Source organism: Carcharodon carcharias, chromosome 17 (assembly GCF_017639515.1).
Source record: "Carcharodon carcharias isolate sCarCar2 chromosome 17, sCarCar2.pri, whole genome shotgun sequence".
Classification (NCBI taxonomy): Eukaryota; Metazoa; Chordata; class Chondrichthyes; order Lamniformes; family Lamnidae; genus Carcharodon; species Carcharodon carcharias.
The window spans coordinates 5,772,062-5,786,599 of NC_054483.1; the positions used below are offsets into that span (position 1 = coordinate 5,772,062).

At 48.0% G+C, this 14,538-nt stretch overlaps 1 protein-coding gene across 2 annotated transcripts in view; it reads right to left on the reverse strand.

The window, feature by feature from the left end:
* LOC121289557 (prominin-2-like) overlaps positions 1-5,536 on the reverse strand; it is an 80,583-nt gene extending 75,047 nt beyond the window's left edge. For both annotated transcript variants that reach the window (XM_041209075.1, XM_041209074.1), the window contains exons 1-2: positions 5,404-5,536; positions 3,415-3,677 (exon numbers count right to left, since the gene is read on the reverse strand). In XM_041209075.1, the coding sequence (XP_041065009.1) occupies positions 3,415-3,619 (205 nt within the window). In that variant the 5' untranslated portion in view covers positions 3,620-3,677; positions 5,404-5,536. The remainder of the gene's footprint in view (positions 1-3,414; positions 3,678-5,403) is intronic.
* Between the last annotated feature and the right edge of the window lie 9,002 nt (positions 5,537-14,538).

Genomic DNA, 14,538 nt, shown 5'->3' on the forward strand with positions numbered 1-14,538 from the left:
TAAATACCAGTAACCGATGCCATTTATGCATTCAAACCTACACCTTCAGGGTCACTTGCAGAGTGCTTGGACAGATTCTCTATTTCAGACAACACTACCCAGCAGGCGGTTCACAAAAACAATCATTAGGAAGAGTGATGGGGAACAGCCTGGCCTCATTCCACTTTTGGAAGCGATGCCCAGATGTGGTTTCGATGCGGAGTGCCTGGTGGGGGCAGTGAAGAGGGAGCTTTACTCTGTATCTAACCCCGTGCTGTACCTGTCCTGGGAGTGTTTGATGGGGACAGTGTAGAGGGAGATTTACTCTGTATCTAACCCCGTGCTGTACCTGTCCTGGGAGTGTTTGATGGGGACAGTGTAGAGGGAGATTTACTCTGTAACTAACCCCGTGCTGTACCTGTCCTGGGAGTGTTTGATGGGGACAGTGTAGTGGGAGCTTTACTCTGTATCTAACCCCGTGCTGTACCTGTCCTGGGAGTGTTTGATGGGGACAGTGTAGAGGGAGTTTTACTCTGTATTTAACCCCGTGCTGTACCTGTCCTGGGAGTGTTTGATGGGGACAGTGTAGAGGGAGCTTTACACTGTATCTAACCCCGTGCTGTACCTGCCCTGGGAGTGTTTGATGGGGACAGTGTAGAGGGAGCTTTACTCTGTATCTAACCCCGTGCTGTAGCTGTCCTGGGAGTGTTTGATGGGGACAATGTAGAGGGAGCTTTACTCTGTATCTAACCCCGTGCTGTAGCTGTCCTGGGAGTGTTTGATGGGGACAGTGTAGAGGGAGCTTTACTCTGTATCTAACCCCGTGCTGTAGCTGTCCTGGGAGTGTTTGATGGGGACAATGTAGAGGGAGCTTTACTCTGTCTCTAACCCCGTGCTGTACCTGTCCTGGGAGTGTTTGATGGGGACGGTGTAGTGAGAACTTTACTCTGTATCTAACCCCGTGTCCTGGGAGTGTTTGTTGGGGGCAGTGAAGAGGGAGCTTTACTCTGTATCTAACCCCGTGCTGTACCTGTCCTGGGAGTGTTTGATGGGGATGGTGTAGTAGGAACTTTACTCTGTATCTAACCCTGTGCTGTACCTGTCCTGGGAGTGTTTGATGGGGGCAGTGAAGAGGGAGCTTTACTCTGTATCTAACGCCGTGCTATACCTGTCCTGGGAGTGTTTGATGGGGACAGTGTAGAGGGAGCTTTACTCTCTATCTAACCCCGTGCTGTACCTGTCCTGGGAGTGTTTGATGAGGAGGGAGGTTTACTCTGTATCTAACCCCGTGCTGTACCTGTCCTGGGAGTGTTTGATGGGGACAGTGTAGAGGGAGCTTTACTCTGTATCTAACCCCGTGCTGTACCTGTCCTGGGAGTGTTTGATGGGGACAGTGTAGAGGGAGATTTACTCTGTATCTAACCCCGTGCTGTACCTGTCCTGGGAGTGTTTGATGGGACAGTGTAGAGGGAGATTTACTCTATCTAACCCTGTGCTGTACCTGTCCTGGGAGTGTTTGATGAGACAGTGTAGAGGAAGCTTTACTCTGTATCTAACCCTGTGCTGTACCTGTCCTGGGAGTGTTTGATGGGGACAGTGTAAAGGGAGCTTTACTCTGTATCTAACCCCGTGCTGTACCTGTCCTGGGAGTGTTTGATGGGGACAGTGTAGAGGAAGCTTTACTCTGTATCCAACCCCGTGCTGTACCTGTTCTGGGAGTGTTTGATGGGGACAGTGTAGAGGGAGCTTTACTCTGTATCTAACCCCGTGCTGTACCTGTCCTGGGAGTGTTTGACGGGGACAGTGTAGAGGGAGCATTAGTCTGTATCTAACCCTGTGCTGTACCTGTCCTGGGAGTGTTTGATGGGGACAGTGTAGAGGGAGATTTACTCTGTATCTAACCCCGTGCTGTACCTGTCCTGGGAGTGTTTGATGGGACAGTGTAGAGGGAGATTTACTCTATCTAACCCTGTGCTGTACCTGTCCTGGGAGTGTTTGATGAGACAGTGTAGAGGAAGCTTTACTCTGTATCTAACCCTGTGCTGTACCTGTCCTGGGAGTGTTTGATGGGGACAGTGTAGAGGGAGCTTTACTCTGTATCTAACCCCGTGCTGTACCTGTCCTGGGAGTGTTTGATGGGGACAATTTAGAGGGAGCTTTACTCTGTATCTAACCCGTGCTGTACCTGTCCTGGGAGTGTTTGATGGGGACGGTGTAGAGGGAGCTTTACTCTGTATCTGACCCTGTGATGTACCTGTCCTGGGAGTGTTTGATGGGGACAGTGTAGTTGGAGTTTTACTCTGTATCTAACCCCGTGCTGTACCTGTCCTGGGAGTGTTTGACGGGGACAGTGTAGTTGGAGTTTTACTCTGTATCTAACCCCGTGCTGTACCTGTCCTGGGAGTGTTTGATGGGGACAGTGTAGAGGGAGTTTTACTCTGTATCTAGCCTCGCGCTGTACCTGCCCTGGGAGTGTTTGACGGGGACAGTGTAGAGGGAGCATTAGTCTGTATCTAACCCTGTGCTGTACCTGTCCTGGGAGTGTTTGATGGGGACAGTGTAGAGGGAGCTTTACTCTGTATCTAACCCCGTGCTGTACCTGTCCTGGGAGTGTTTGATGGGGACAGTGTAGAGGGAGCTTTACTCTGTATCTAACGCCGTGCTGTTCCTGTCCTGGGAGTGTTTGATGGGGACAGTGTAGAGGGAGCTTTACTCTGTATCTAACCCCGTGCTGTACCTGTCCTGGGAGTGTTTGATGGGGACAATGTAGAGGGAGCTTTACTCTGTATCTAACCCTGTGCTGTTCCTGTCCTGGGAGTGTTTGATGGGGACAGTGTAGAGGGAGTTTTACTCTGTATCTAACATTGCGCTGTACCTGTCCTGGGAGTGTTTGATGGGGACAGTGTAGAGGGAGCTTTACTCTGTATCTAACCCTGTGCTGTTCCTGTCCTGGGAGTGTTTGATGGGGACAGTGTAGTGGGATCTTTACTCTGTATCTAACTCCAAGCTGTACCTGTCCTGGGAGAGTTTGATACTGAAACTGGGAATCAAAACAATAATATGTCCCATTAATTCTCCATTAAGTGCCTCACTTGAAAAGCACCAAAAGAAAATACTTATTTGTAACTCAACAAAGTCCGAATGAGTCCTCTAGTCCTTGTCGTTAGGTCTAGGTTTCGGAACAGTCAGCACAGGATGAAACTGGTCCCAGTTTGGACTGTCTATACCAGTGAACCCCTTGACCTCTACACCTCACTCTCCTTCTCGATGCTGGTCCAACCGATTATGAAAAAATAGATCCAAACGTTGTAACTAAACACATCCGCGACCTCCCACTCAAACCCACATTCATCTTAACAATAGAATGTCTTGTCATGAGCCGTGGTACGAGCGGGCTGACCCGAGGGTTTGACAAGCTTTAACAAAGAGTGAGACCTTTGGGGAAGGGATTGGGCTGCACCACATCCAGGTAACGGTTCACCATATTGTACAGGGGCTCGATGGAGCCGGCCTCGCCGCTCAGCCTGCTGAAGCCACTTTCGAACACTGTCTGGAAGCGAAGCTGGTCGGCTGTGCAGTTCTGAGAGGCAGCATGCTGCAGGCTAAGGAAGGACACAGCCAGCACCAGGCGCAGAGCCATCCCTTTCCCAAGCCTCTTCGCGGGCTTCAGGCTCGGAGGTTCCACGGAGGCTGTGATCCTGCAAAGTGAAACAAGTCCACAATAATTCAACCCAACAACTTGCCTTGAAATGACAGAAAGCTTCACTTTGCTGAAGCTGGAGGTTTTTTAAAATATTCTTTCACTGGATGTGGGCGTCGCCGGCTGGGCCAGTATTTATTGCCCATCCCTAATTGCCCCCTTGAGAAGGTGATGGTGAGCTGCCTTCTTGAACCGCTGCAGTCCCTGTGGGGTAGGTACACCCACAGTGCTGTTAGGGAGCGAGTTCCAGGGTTTTGACCCAGCAACAGTGAAGGAACAGTGATATATTTCCAAGTCAGGATGGTGAGTGACTTGGAGGGGAACTTCCAGGTGGTGGTGTTCCAATCTATCTGCTGCCCTTGTCCTTCTAGATGGTAGAGATCATGGGTTTGGAAGGTGCTGTTGAAGGAGCCTTGGTGAATTCCTGCAGTGAACCTTGTAGATGGTACACACACTGCTGCTACTGTGCATCGATGGTGGAGGGAGTGAATGTTTGTGGAGGTGGTGCCAATCAAGCGGGCTGCTTTGTCCTGGATGGTGTGGAGCTTCTTGAATGTGGTTGGAGCTGCACTCATCCAGGCAAGTGGGGAGTATTCCATCACACTCCTGACTTGTGTCTTGTGGATGGTGGACAGGCTTTATTGAGTCAGGAGGTGAGTTACTCGCTGCAGGATTCCCAGCCTCTGACCTGCTCTTGTAGCCACAGTGCTTATATGGCAGGTCCAATTCAGTTTCTGGTCAATGGTGACACCCAGGATGTTGATAGTGGGGGGATTCAGCTATGGCAATGTTATTGAATGTCAAGGGGCTATGTTTAGATTCTCTCTTGCCAGAGGTGGTCATTGCCGGGCACTAGTTTGGGGTGAATGTTACTTCAGGAGGGGAAGTGTAAGGAACAGGAATGGTTGGAGAACACCTTTCTGAATTCCCGACACCAACTTCCGGCAAAGAGCTACATCGGAATCTCCTAACCAGGGAAACTTTACCCAGACATTTTCCACCGCATTCCGGTTGCCAGAATGGCTTCATCAAGGGAACAAGTCAAATGCTGTCAGTGTTGGTGCACGCCAGTCATTTTCAAACAAGCCTCGAGCAGAGGGACCCCAAGAAAAATGTCAGGAACTTGATAGGAACTCCCAGAGCTAACTTTGAAAACACTCCTATCAGCTACTCTACCGGTGACACAGGCCGAATTCGTCAGCTTCCCCAAGCAGAGATTGCAGAATCCAGAACTCCTGTACGTTTCCCCCTTTTGGAGGCAGAATCTAGGACTAGCGACAGGCCGGGGTTGGGTGTGGGGAGGGGCACACATTCGAAATAAGAGGGTGAAGAGGAATTTCTTCTCTCGGAGGCTCGTTCGAGTTTGGAACTCTCTTCCTCGGCGAGCAGAGGAGGCTGGGTCACTGAATATGTTCAAGGGCGAGTTAAGACAGATTTTCGATTGACAAGGGGGTGGCAGGGAGGAGAGTGGAGTCAAGGCCACCAATCAGATCAGTCACAGTCTTATTGAATGGCGGAATAGGCTGGAGGGGCCGAATGGCCTACTCCTGTTCCTGTTTTTTTTTACACTGGGTTCTTAGACAGCGTGGTCCTAGCCCAAAGGCGAACTCTGCAACCTCACACCGCTCCTCAAACCGTCTCTGCACACGCTGCGCCACGGCTTACTCTATGGTCAAGAAACGACTGCACTCAGAGGAATAAAGTGATACCAAAGAGGCTCTCACCTGGCACGACGCTCGGGAGATGAGTCCTGTCGGAAGTGAAGCTACCTTATGATAGAATCGCTGTGAAAGAAAGGCACCAACTTCCTGGTGGCAGAGATGCAACTCAGGAGAAAACCTGTCTGACAGGTTCAAGTTGAGTTTTCAGGGTGGAACTGTCTTCAGTAGAAACAAAGGCAAATTACGGCAAGAAAATCTAAAAATAAAGCAGGACCAATTCCTTCGGCGTTGCTCACTCAAGGGTGTGGCAACATCTTCAGTTCTTGCATTGCGGACTCCTTAATTACACCTTCAAGGGTAATTCTCAACCTGTTCAGGCAAGAGTAGAACGTAACTCACGATCAAATGGCTATTGGGTTAGAAAATTAGTTACCCGAACATGGATCAGAACAGGGGAAGACTGTTTGGCAAACTGGGATTTGGAATTATATGGCAATCTACGATCAGATCTGTCCACCATTGTTAAAATCCAATTCTGATTATCTCCTGAATCTCATCTCTATTTCCCCATACTGATAAAAGGGCACAGAGGCAAGGTGTTGGGCCCAAATTGAATTCACTCAATGGCTGTTCACTTAGAGTTAAAATCGGGCCCAGTGTTAACTCTGCTGCCCCCTCCACTGACACTGCCTGACCTGCTGAGTGTTTCCAGCATCTTCCGTTTCTATAACCCATTCACTTAATGGCTAGGTTCACCTCAAACAGATGTGGAGATGGTGGTATAGTGGTAATGTCACTGGTACTAGTAACCCAGAGGCCTGGGTTAATCCTGTTGGAACATGGGTTCAAATCCCAACTGGGCAGCTAGAGGTTTTAAGTTCAGGTGAACTAAATAAATTCAATTTCGACCCAGAATCCAGTCTCAGTTATGACTACCATTGATTCATCTGGGATACAGGCCACTCTTGTAATGGTGACTTGACAATTATCATCAATTGTTGCAAAAACTCATCAGGGGAATCTACTGTCCTACATGTGACTCCAGACCCACAGCAAGAGGGGTTGGCTCTTAAGTGCCCTTTGAAATGGCTGAGCAAGCCACTCAGTTCAAGGGCAATTAGGGGTGGGTAACAAATGCTGGCCTTGCCAGTGACACCCACATCCCATGAAAGAATAAAGAAAAATCCACCTCAGCAGCCTACCCATTGATTTGTTCCATATTCTGATGACCTAGCAAATATTTTTTGAAAAATTCTGTCTAACATCGTGATTTGAAACTTGTTCTTCCCAAGTGTTAGAATGCCGCATCATACATCATGGACTTCAATCCAACACAGCCCAAATCTGTTTTCTGTTAGAGCCTCATACTGAAGATCAGCTCTCACAATTCCAATACTTTCCGGTGATCAGCGTTCTGGTCATCACCTTAAACGTTCGTCTCACTACAGTACAATGTCATATTGCTGGTAGCCCCCAACATGGTACAATGCCTTATTCACCTTGAGCACCGTGGGTATAGGTGATCAAATCGTTGAAGGTGGCAGGACAGTTGAGAAAGTGGTGAATAAAGTATACAGGGTCCTGGGCTTTATAAACAGAGGCATGGAGTACGAAAGCCAGCAAGTTCCAATAAATCTGTATTAACACAGGTTCAGCCTCAACTGCAGTATTGCTTCCAGTTCTGGGCACCACACATGAAGGATGTGAAAGGACATGGAGAAAAGATTTGCAAGGGCAGTTCCAGCATATGAGGGGCTTTAGTTCTGTGGATAGGTTGGAGATACTGGGACTCTTCTCCTCGGAGAAGAGGAGGTCGAGGGGAGATTTGATAGAGGTGTTCAAAATCATAAAGGGCCTGGACAGAGTCGATAGGGAGGAACGGTTCCCATTGTTTGGGGGGGGTTGGGGGGGAAAGGATTGGGGACAAGAGAACACCAACTTAAAGTGATTGATAAAAGGAGCCATGGCGACATGAGGAAAAACGTCTTCACGCAGCGAGTGGTTAGGATCTGCCTGAGAGTGTGCAGGAGGCAGGGTCAATCAAGGCTTTCATAAGGGAATTGGATTATTATCTGAAGAATAAAAATCTGGAAAGGGCTATGGGGAAAATGTGGGGGAGTGGAACTAGCTGAGTAGCTCTTACAGAGAGCCAGCACAGAAACATCAGGCCTTCTGTGTGGTAACCAATCTATGATTCTATTCATGGATAAGTGCGCTGTAAGACTCTTCCACTGAACACATATCACCACAGGATTTATTTCTTTAGTAATGGCCTATGCCACAGTTCAACTTACCATGAACTCCCAAATGTAGATGTTGACATACATTGGTCCACATTTGATTAACAAATTCATTGTTCCTCACTATTAGACTTATATTCTATTTTGGCATCGTGTGCAAGGCTTGCTTACGCCCAAGTCTTGAAGTAATATCGATAGAAATATGTCGGACAGACTCAGCAGGCCAGCGAGCATCTGTAGAGGCAGAAACAGTGAACGAGCTGAAACGTTAGGTCTGCTTCTCTCTCACCACTGACAGTTCTCCTCCCACTGAGTTTTTAAAGGCCTTTTTTTTAAAGTCCCATGCTGTGCCTTACCTCGATTCCTGGACATCTTGCTTTAGTCGTCAATCCCTCATCGTTGAGGGTTTACGACAAATTCGATAAGGCAGCTTATCAAATGTCAATGAAAGACTTTTTCCCCTCAATGTCAGTTTGCTTTAACACGTCTAGGTGTCTGGTTCGGGTTATATTCGCTAGGTGATGTCTGTGTTCTCAATGTTAGCATCAGTGCAGGAGATGTCCATTTGTCCCACTGAGTCTCTGTGAAAATGTGATCTGATGAGTTCCACTTCCAAGTTCTTTCCCTGGAGCCCTGCCCTTCTCAGTTATACATGTTATTTAGAAAGAAAGACTTGCATCTATATAGCACCTTTCACAATCGCCAGACACCTCAAAGCACTTTACAGCCAACAAAGTACTTTATGAAGTGTAGTTACGTGGCTCGTCCACGTTGTGTCTTAACTCCAGGAAACCACAGCCAAGGGCGGCGCAAAAGTAATTAGCACATTTGTTTAAATATCACCAACTTTAACACCTATGTGTTCTTTTGTTCTATTGTTGTTGACATCTTTTGATGATCTGCTTCCATCACTGCTTGTTTGTCCCTACAACCACACCAACCCCCTCCACTTCTCTCTCTCTCTCTCTCCGCCCCACCCCCCCCCCACACCTTAAACCAGCTTACATTTCAACTCTTTCTTGGACTCGAACTCAAGTTCTGTCGAAGGGTCATGAGGACTCGAGATGTCAACTCTTTTCTTCTCCGCCGATGCTGCCAGACCTGCTGAGTTTTTCCAGGTAATTCTGTTTTTGTTTTGGATTTCCAGCATCTGCAGTTTTTTTGTTTTTATCTTTATGAAGTGTAGTCACTGTCATAATGTGAGAAAACACAGCAGTCAATTTGTACACAGCAAGCTCCCACAAACAGCAATGTGACAATGAATGGATAAGCTGATTTTGTGATGTTGATTGATTGACTGTTGGCCAGGACACCAGGGAGAGCTCCCATGCTCTTCCTTAAAGTAGCACCATGCAATCTGGTACATCCCTCTGGGCAGGCAGGTGGGGTCTTGGTTTAATGTCTCACCCAACAGACAGTGCAGCACTCCCTCAGTACTGACTTGATTTTTGTGCTCAAGCACTAGAGTGGGACCTGAACCAGGAACCTTGCAACTCAGAGGCAAGAGCACTACCCACTAAGCCATGGCTGAAGGCTCCAAAAGCTGCCCTTGAATCTATTTCCAGCCAGGTTTCAGGCAACTCATCAGGTCAAAAGATTTCACCTCATCCCATCTCTGGAAGTTTTGCAGATTATCTTAAATTCTCTAGTTACTGATGCTCCTGCCAGTGTCTCACTACCAAGCCCTTCAAAATGTCAAGCGCCCCGATCAAATCTCCCCTCAACCTCTTCTCTGTTCCAAAATGAACAATCTCAGCTTCTCCGGTTTCCAGATCGAAGTACCTAACAACACCAAGCCTTTTCATGACCATTCCTGGTTTCAAACCACCAAACCTAACTCCATTGACCCTTGTCCTTTAATACCCTTGGCTAACAAAAAGCTGTTAAGCTCAGCTACAAGAAATACTGAGCTAACAACAATTGCTGTTTACTGAGGAAAATTCTAAGTTTCTACCACCCTTTGTACTTTGAAGTGTTTCCGAATTTCACTCCTGAAAGGTCTGCGTCTCATTTTTAAACTGTGCCCCTTCGTCCTAGACTCCCCAATCAGTGGAAATGGTTTCTCTCTATCGACCCCATCTGTTCCCTATAATATCTTGAAAACTTGGTTCAAATCACCTAAATTCTAGGGAATGCGACCCTAATTTGGGTAGGGTAACCTCTCCTTATAATTTAACCTTTAGAATCCAGGCATCGTTCTGGTAAATCTACACTGCAGTCCCTCCAAGATCCATATATCCTTCCTTAAGGTGTGGTGCCCAGAACTGCTCACAGTAACTCCAGTTATAGTTTAACCAAGGCTGTGTATAGCTGAAGTATGACTCAACTCCCTTGCATTCTAATCCTCTAAATATAAACCCCAGCATTCCATTAGCTTTAATGATTATTTTCTGTACCTGCTCGTGACATTTTAATCATCGATGTATCGGGACCCACCCACCCCCCCAGTCTCCACACTTGCTGGCTTTCCACCATGTAGAAAATGCCCTGTTCTATCCATTAAAGTGGATGACCTCACTTTTGGCTGCTTTGAAAACTACCTTGCCACAGTTTTGCCTGTACACTTAATCTATCAATAACTCTTTGTAACTTTAAGTTTTCTTGTCCACGACTTACAATGCTTTGTATCATCATCAGTAAACCTGGCTATGTGGATTCCTATCCCATCATCTAAGTCATTAATAAATACCAAGGATAGTTGAGTCCCCACCGCAGCTCCCAGTCGAACACCACTAGTCACATCCTTGCCAATTAGAGTACGTGCCTATTATCCCTACCCTCTGCCTCCTGTCGCTCAGCCAATTTCATAACCAGGTCAATAGCCTGCTTTCAGTTCTACTGGCTTCAATTGTGGCTGACAATCTTTTACGAGATACTTTACTAAATGTCTTCTGAAAGTCCATAAAGATAACATCCACAGACATTTCCCCATCCAATGCTTTAGTCACCTTCTCAAAGGATTCATCAGCTTCATCAGGTACGACCCACCCTTTACAGAGCTATCTCAGACCAGCCGGATCCTTAACTATCGACTCGCCCAGCAATAGGTGTTCGGCTGACTGGTCTGTAATTTATTTACCTCACTCATCATTCTTACTGGCCAGAGTTTTTATGCCCTGAGGGCGAGTGGGCGAGCGGGCGCGTGCCCACCCCGGACAGGTGTAAAATCGCACGGGATGATGTCGGCTGAGCGTCCCAGAGTCATCGCGCACTTGCTCGAAATTTTGCTCGGTGGGCAATCAACAGTCCCGTTGTCAGCGATCTCTCGTGGCCCATTCCAGCCGCACAGTTGGAGGATGTGCCAATCGGCCAGGCGGGCTTTACACCTTTGATGAAACCTCATCCAAGGGCGGGATGAAACCTCCGTTGGGATTTCAGACATAAAAGGAATATCTGGGGGCTTTTTATTTTTAATGAGGTACGCTTTCAGGTGCTTGATTGTGCTGCACGGACATTTTTTTTTTGCAGCACTTCGGTGCTTTCTTTTACTACTTGGGGGTCCGCAGCTCCCTGAGGCGTCTGTCAGGGAGCTCAGTGGTAGCACTCGCCAGTATCCACGGTGACAATGGTTGCCCGCCCTCTTCCGCGCCCCCCCCCCGCCAGTAGTGCTGAGCCTTGTTCCTTGGCCAGCCAGCGGTGTAAAGTCACAGTCGGAGGCCAATCACGGTCAGGAGACGGTTTCCCGTCCACTCCCAGAGCCCGACGAGCGCAAAGCTCCACCCACTATCTCCACGTCTTCCAGCGGGTGCGTTAGCGTTAGTGTGATGATCCAGTGTTGGGAGGTGTATTGTCCTTCGGAGACACGGTGGGGGGAGGACAGGGACAAAGAACAAGACAAAGAGATGGCCACTGATGATAGCAGAGGTGACCATGGAAAGGCTTGTTTGAAGCCTTGAAGTCAGTCAAAGCTTTCCCAAATCACTGATGGAAAAGCGGGAGTTGGAGAAGTGAAGTGTCCTCACTCTTGTAATGTCAGAAATGCGGCAGCCAATTCGCACACAGCAAGCTCCCACAAACAGTAATGAGATAAATGATCGATATTCTTGGCATTGATTGAGGGAAGCCCCTGGGTCCATTGATGCTTGATCTGGACATATCAGAGGCCCTGAGGGAAAGGAAGGTGGTTCCCAGGCTAGAGGAGGCTAGTATGGTGCACTAAGTGGGTCAGTGGGGTCTGTTCTTACTCTCTCTGTCTACTGTCTTCCTCTCTTATGCTATATAAATAATGGCACTTTAAAGCACACGCCTCTGGGATGCCTTTTATTGTTGCCCTGGCAGCAAAAAAGGTATGAGATGGCGGTAATAAGATCCTCAACAGTGAGGGCAAATCTCTGGGCCTTGTGCTTCCTTCATTGGTGCTAAGTGAATAGACGTTCCAGGCTGTGTCTGCCTTTCTATGTGTCTGTGCTGGTATCTCAGACGTCTTTCTATGTCTTACTCCTCAATCTGGGTCAGAGGGCATTGGCTGGCTTCTTCCTGTCACCCTCCGGGAAGAGAACCTCCTTCCGTTCCCTCGTAGCCTCCAGGATTAGATCCAGGTCTGCATCAATGAAGCAAGGGTCTGTCCGTCTCCCCTGTGGCATCTCCCTTCCCTGCGCTGCAGTGTCAGGTCTTGGCACAAAGCACAGGCCTCACCCTCAGTACAAAACGGGCCGCCTCAGTGGGGGAGTCTAAATGAGTCCTGCATCTCATCTGACCCGCCTCCATTCTGGCCACCTATTCTCTCTCATTGGACAGGGAACTCATCGCCATATCAATTAAGGCCTCACCCTTGCGTAAATTGGGACTTTGATGGGTTTCTGACCCAAAAGCAAACACGGTTCCTGTTTACCGTCCCCATGGTGAAAATTCAGCGCTACCACTCCAGCGAGATATCCCTGCCAGCCACCTCTTCCCCTCCCATTCCCCCCTTTCAGCATTCTGACAGGACTGTTCCCTGGTCCACTCCTCAATCACCCTCAACAGCCTCCTTACCTTTCCCACGGCACCTTTGCATGCAAGCACAGGAGGCACAACACCTGCCCTTCTGCTTTCTCCCTTCTCAGCATCCAAGGCCCCAAATGATCCATCCAAGTGAAACCATGATTTACTTATACATTCAATTCAGTATGCTGTATTCACTGCTCATGATGTGGTCTCCCCTACGCAGACGGGGTGACCGCTTTGCAGAACAACCCCTGTTCAGTCTGCCAGTGAGCTTCCTGTCGTCCGTCACTTTAATCCTCCACCTTGCCCACACTCTGACCTCTCTATCCTCGCTCTGTCACACTGCTCTAATGAAGCTTAACGCAAGCTCGAGGAACAGCAATTCATCTTTCAACATTGTATTCAATCATTTAGATCCTAATCGCTGCCCCCATGTTATTTTATTTTACTTTACAGCTTTGAATTCTTCTCATTTCTCTCTTAATTCCCGTTTTCCTTTTGCTTTTCCGGAGGAGGCAACTACCGGGGATCCTGCCATTCACACCTCCTCTACACTCACCTTTTGCTTCTTTACTTGCCCCATTGCCACTTCCTTTGACCTTTCGCCAAGGCGAAACCTTCCATGGTTTAATCCCCCTGCCCCTCCACCTTATGACAAACCTTCCCTTTGGTTCTTCTTCCCACCAGCACCCTCCATCCCCCGCCCCAGCACCCCTCCTTCACTTGCTCAAAACCAATTATCTGTCAAGTTTCCCCTGACTCTGCTGGAAGGTCACTGACCTGGAAGGTGAACTCTGTTCCTCTCACCGCAGATACCGCAAGGCCTGCTCTTCTTTGAAACAGCATCTTTTACATCCACCTGAGAGGGCGGAAGGGACCTCGGTTCACTACCTCGTCTGAAAGACAGCAGGGTAGCATTGCCTCAGTGCTGCACCGCAGTGACGCCCTGGATTATGCACTCAAATTTCTGAAGGGGACAGGAACCCACAACCTTCTGACTCAGAGGTGCGGGTGCTCCAGCTGACGAGGTGCCAATAAATGATTAAACTGCCCTAAATAACTGGTGCATTTATAATTCTCCTATGCTGATGGCAAATCGTGTGCGCTATGTGAGCGATACAGCAGCCTGCCCAGCATATGCATGGGCACATGAGTGATTAAGAGCTTCAGGGGAGATGGTGGTGTAGTGGTAACTTCGCTGGGCGGGTAATCTAAAAGTCCTGGTTAATGTTTTGGGGACATGGGCTCAAATCCTACCACGGCAGCTGGTGGAATTAAAATTCACTTAATAAATCTGGAATTAAAAGCCTCTCTTATCATTCATTGTCATAAAAATCCATCTGGTTCAGTAATATCCTTTTAGAGAAGGAAATCTGACATCCATACCTGGTCTGGCTTACATGTGACTCCAGACCAACAAAGCCTACGTGTGACTCCAGACCTGCAACCCTGTGGTTGACTCTTAACTGCCTTCTGAAATGGCTGAGCAAGCCTACTTTTGTATTCAATGCCCCTCGTAATAAATGATAACATTCTATTAACTTCCCTAATTACTTGCTGTACCTGCGTACTAACCTTTCGTGATTCATACATTAGGACCCCCAGATCCCTCTGCAGCTCAGAGCTCTGCAATCTGTCACTATTTAGATAATGTGCTTCTTTTTTATTGGGAGGTATCTTCTCCGAGTGGAACTGATGTATGAAACTCAGTTCAAGGACAATTAGGGATGGGCAACAAACTCTGGCCTTGCCAGCAACACCAATGTCCCAGGACAGAATAAAAAAAAACTGTACTTTTCTTCCATCTTTGTTAGCCACATCTAAATCTGAAGCTCCTTCTTGTTATTTGATGACTTCCCCAGCCATCTTATGCTCAGTGTTTCTGTCTGTTGACCTCTCTCAATTCTCTTTCTTCCACCATTTTTGTCTCTACATTTCAAAGAATCATTGAACGGTTACAACACAGGAGGCCATTCTGCCCGTCTTGTCTGTGCCGGTTTTCTGCAAGAGCAACTCACCTAGTCCCACTCAA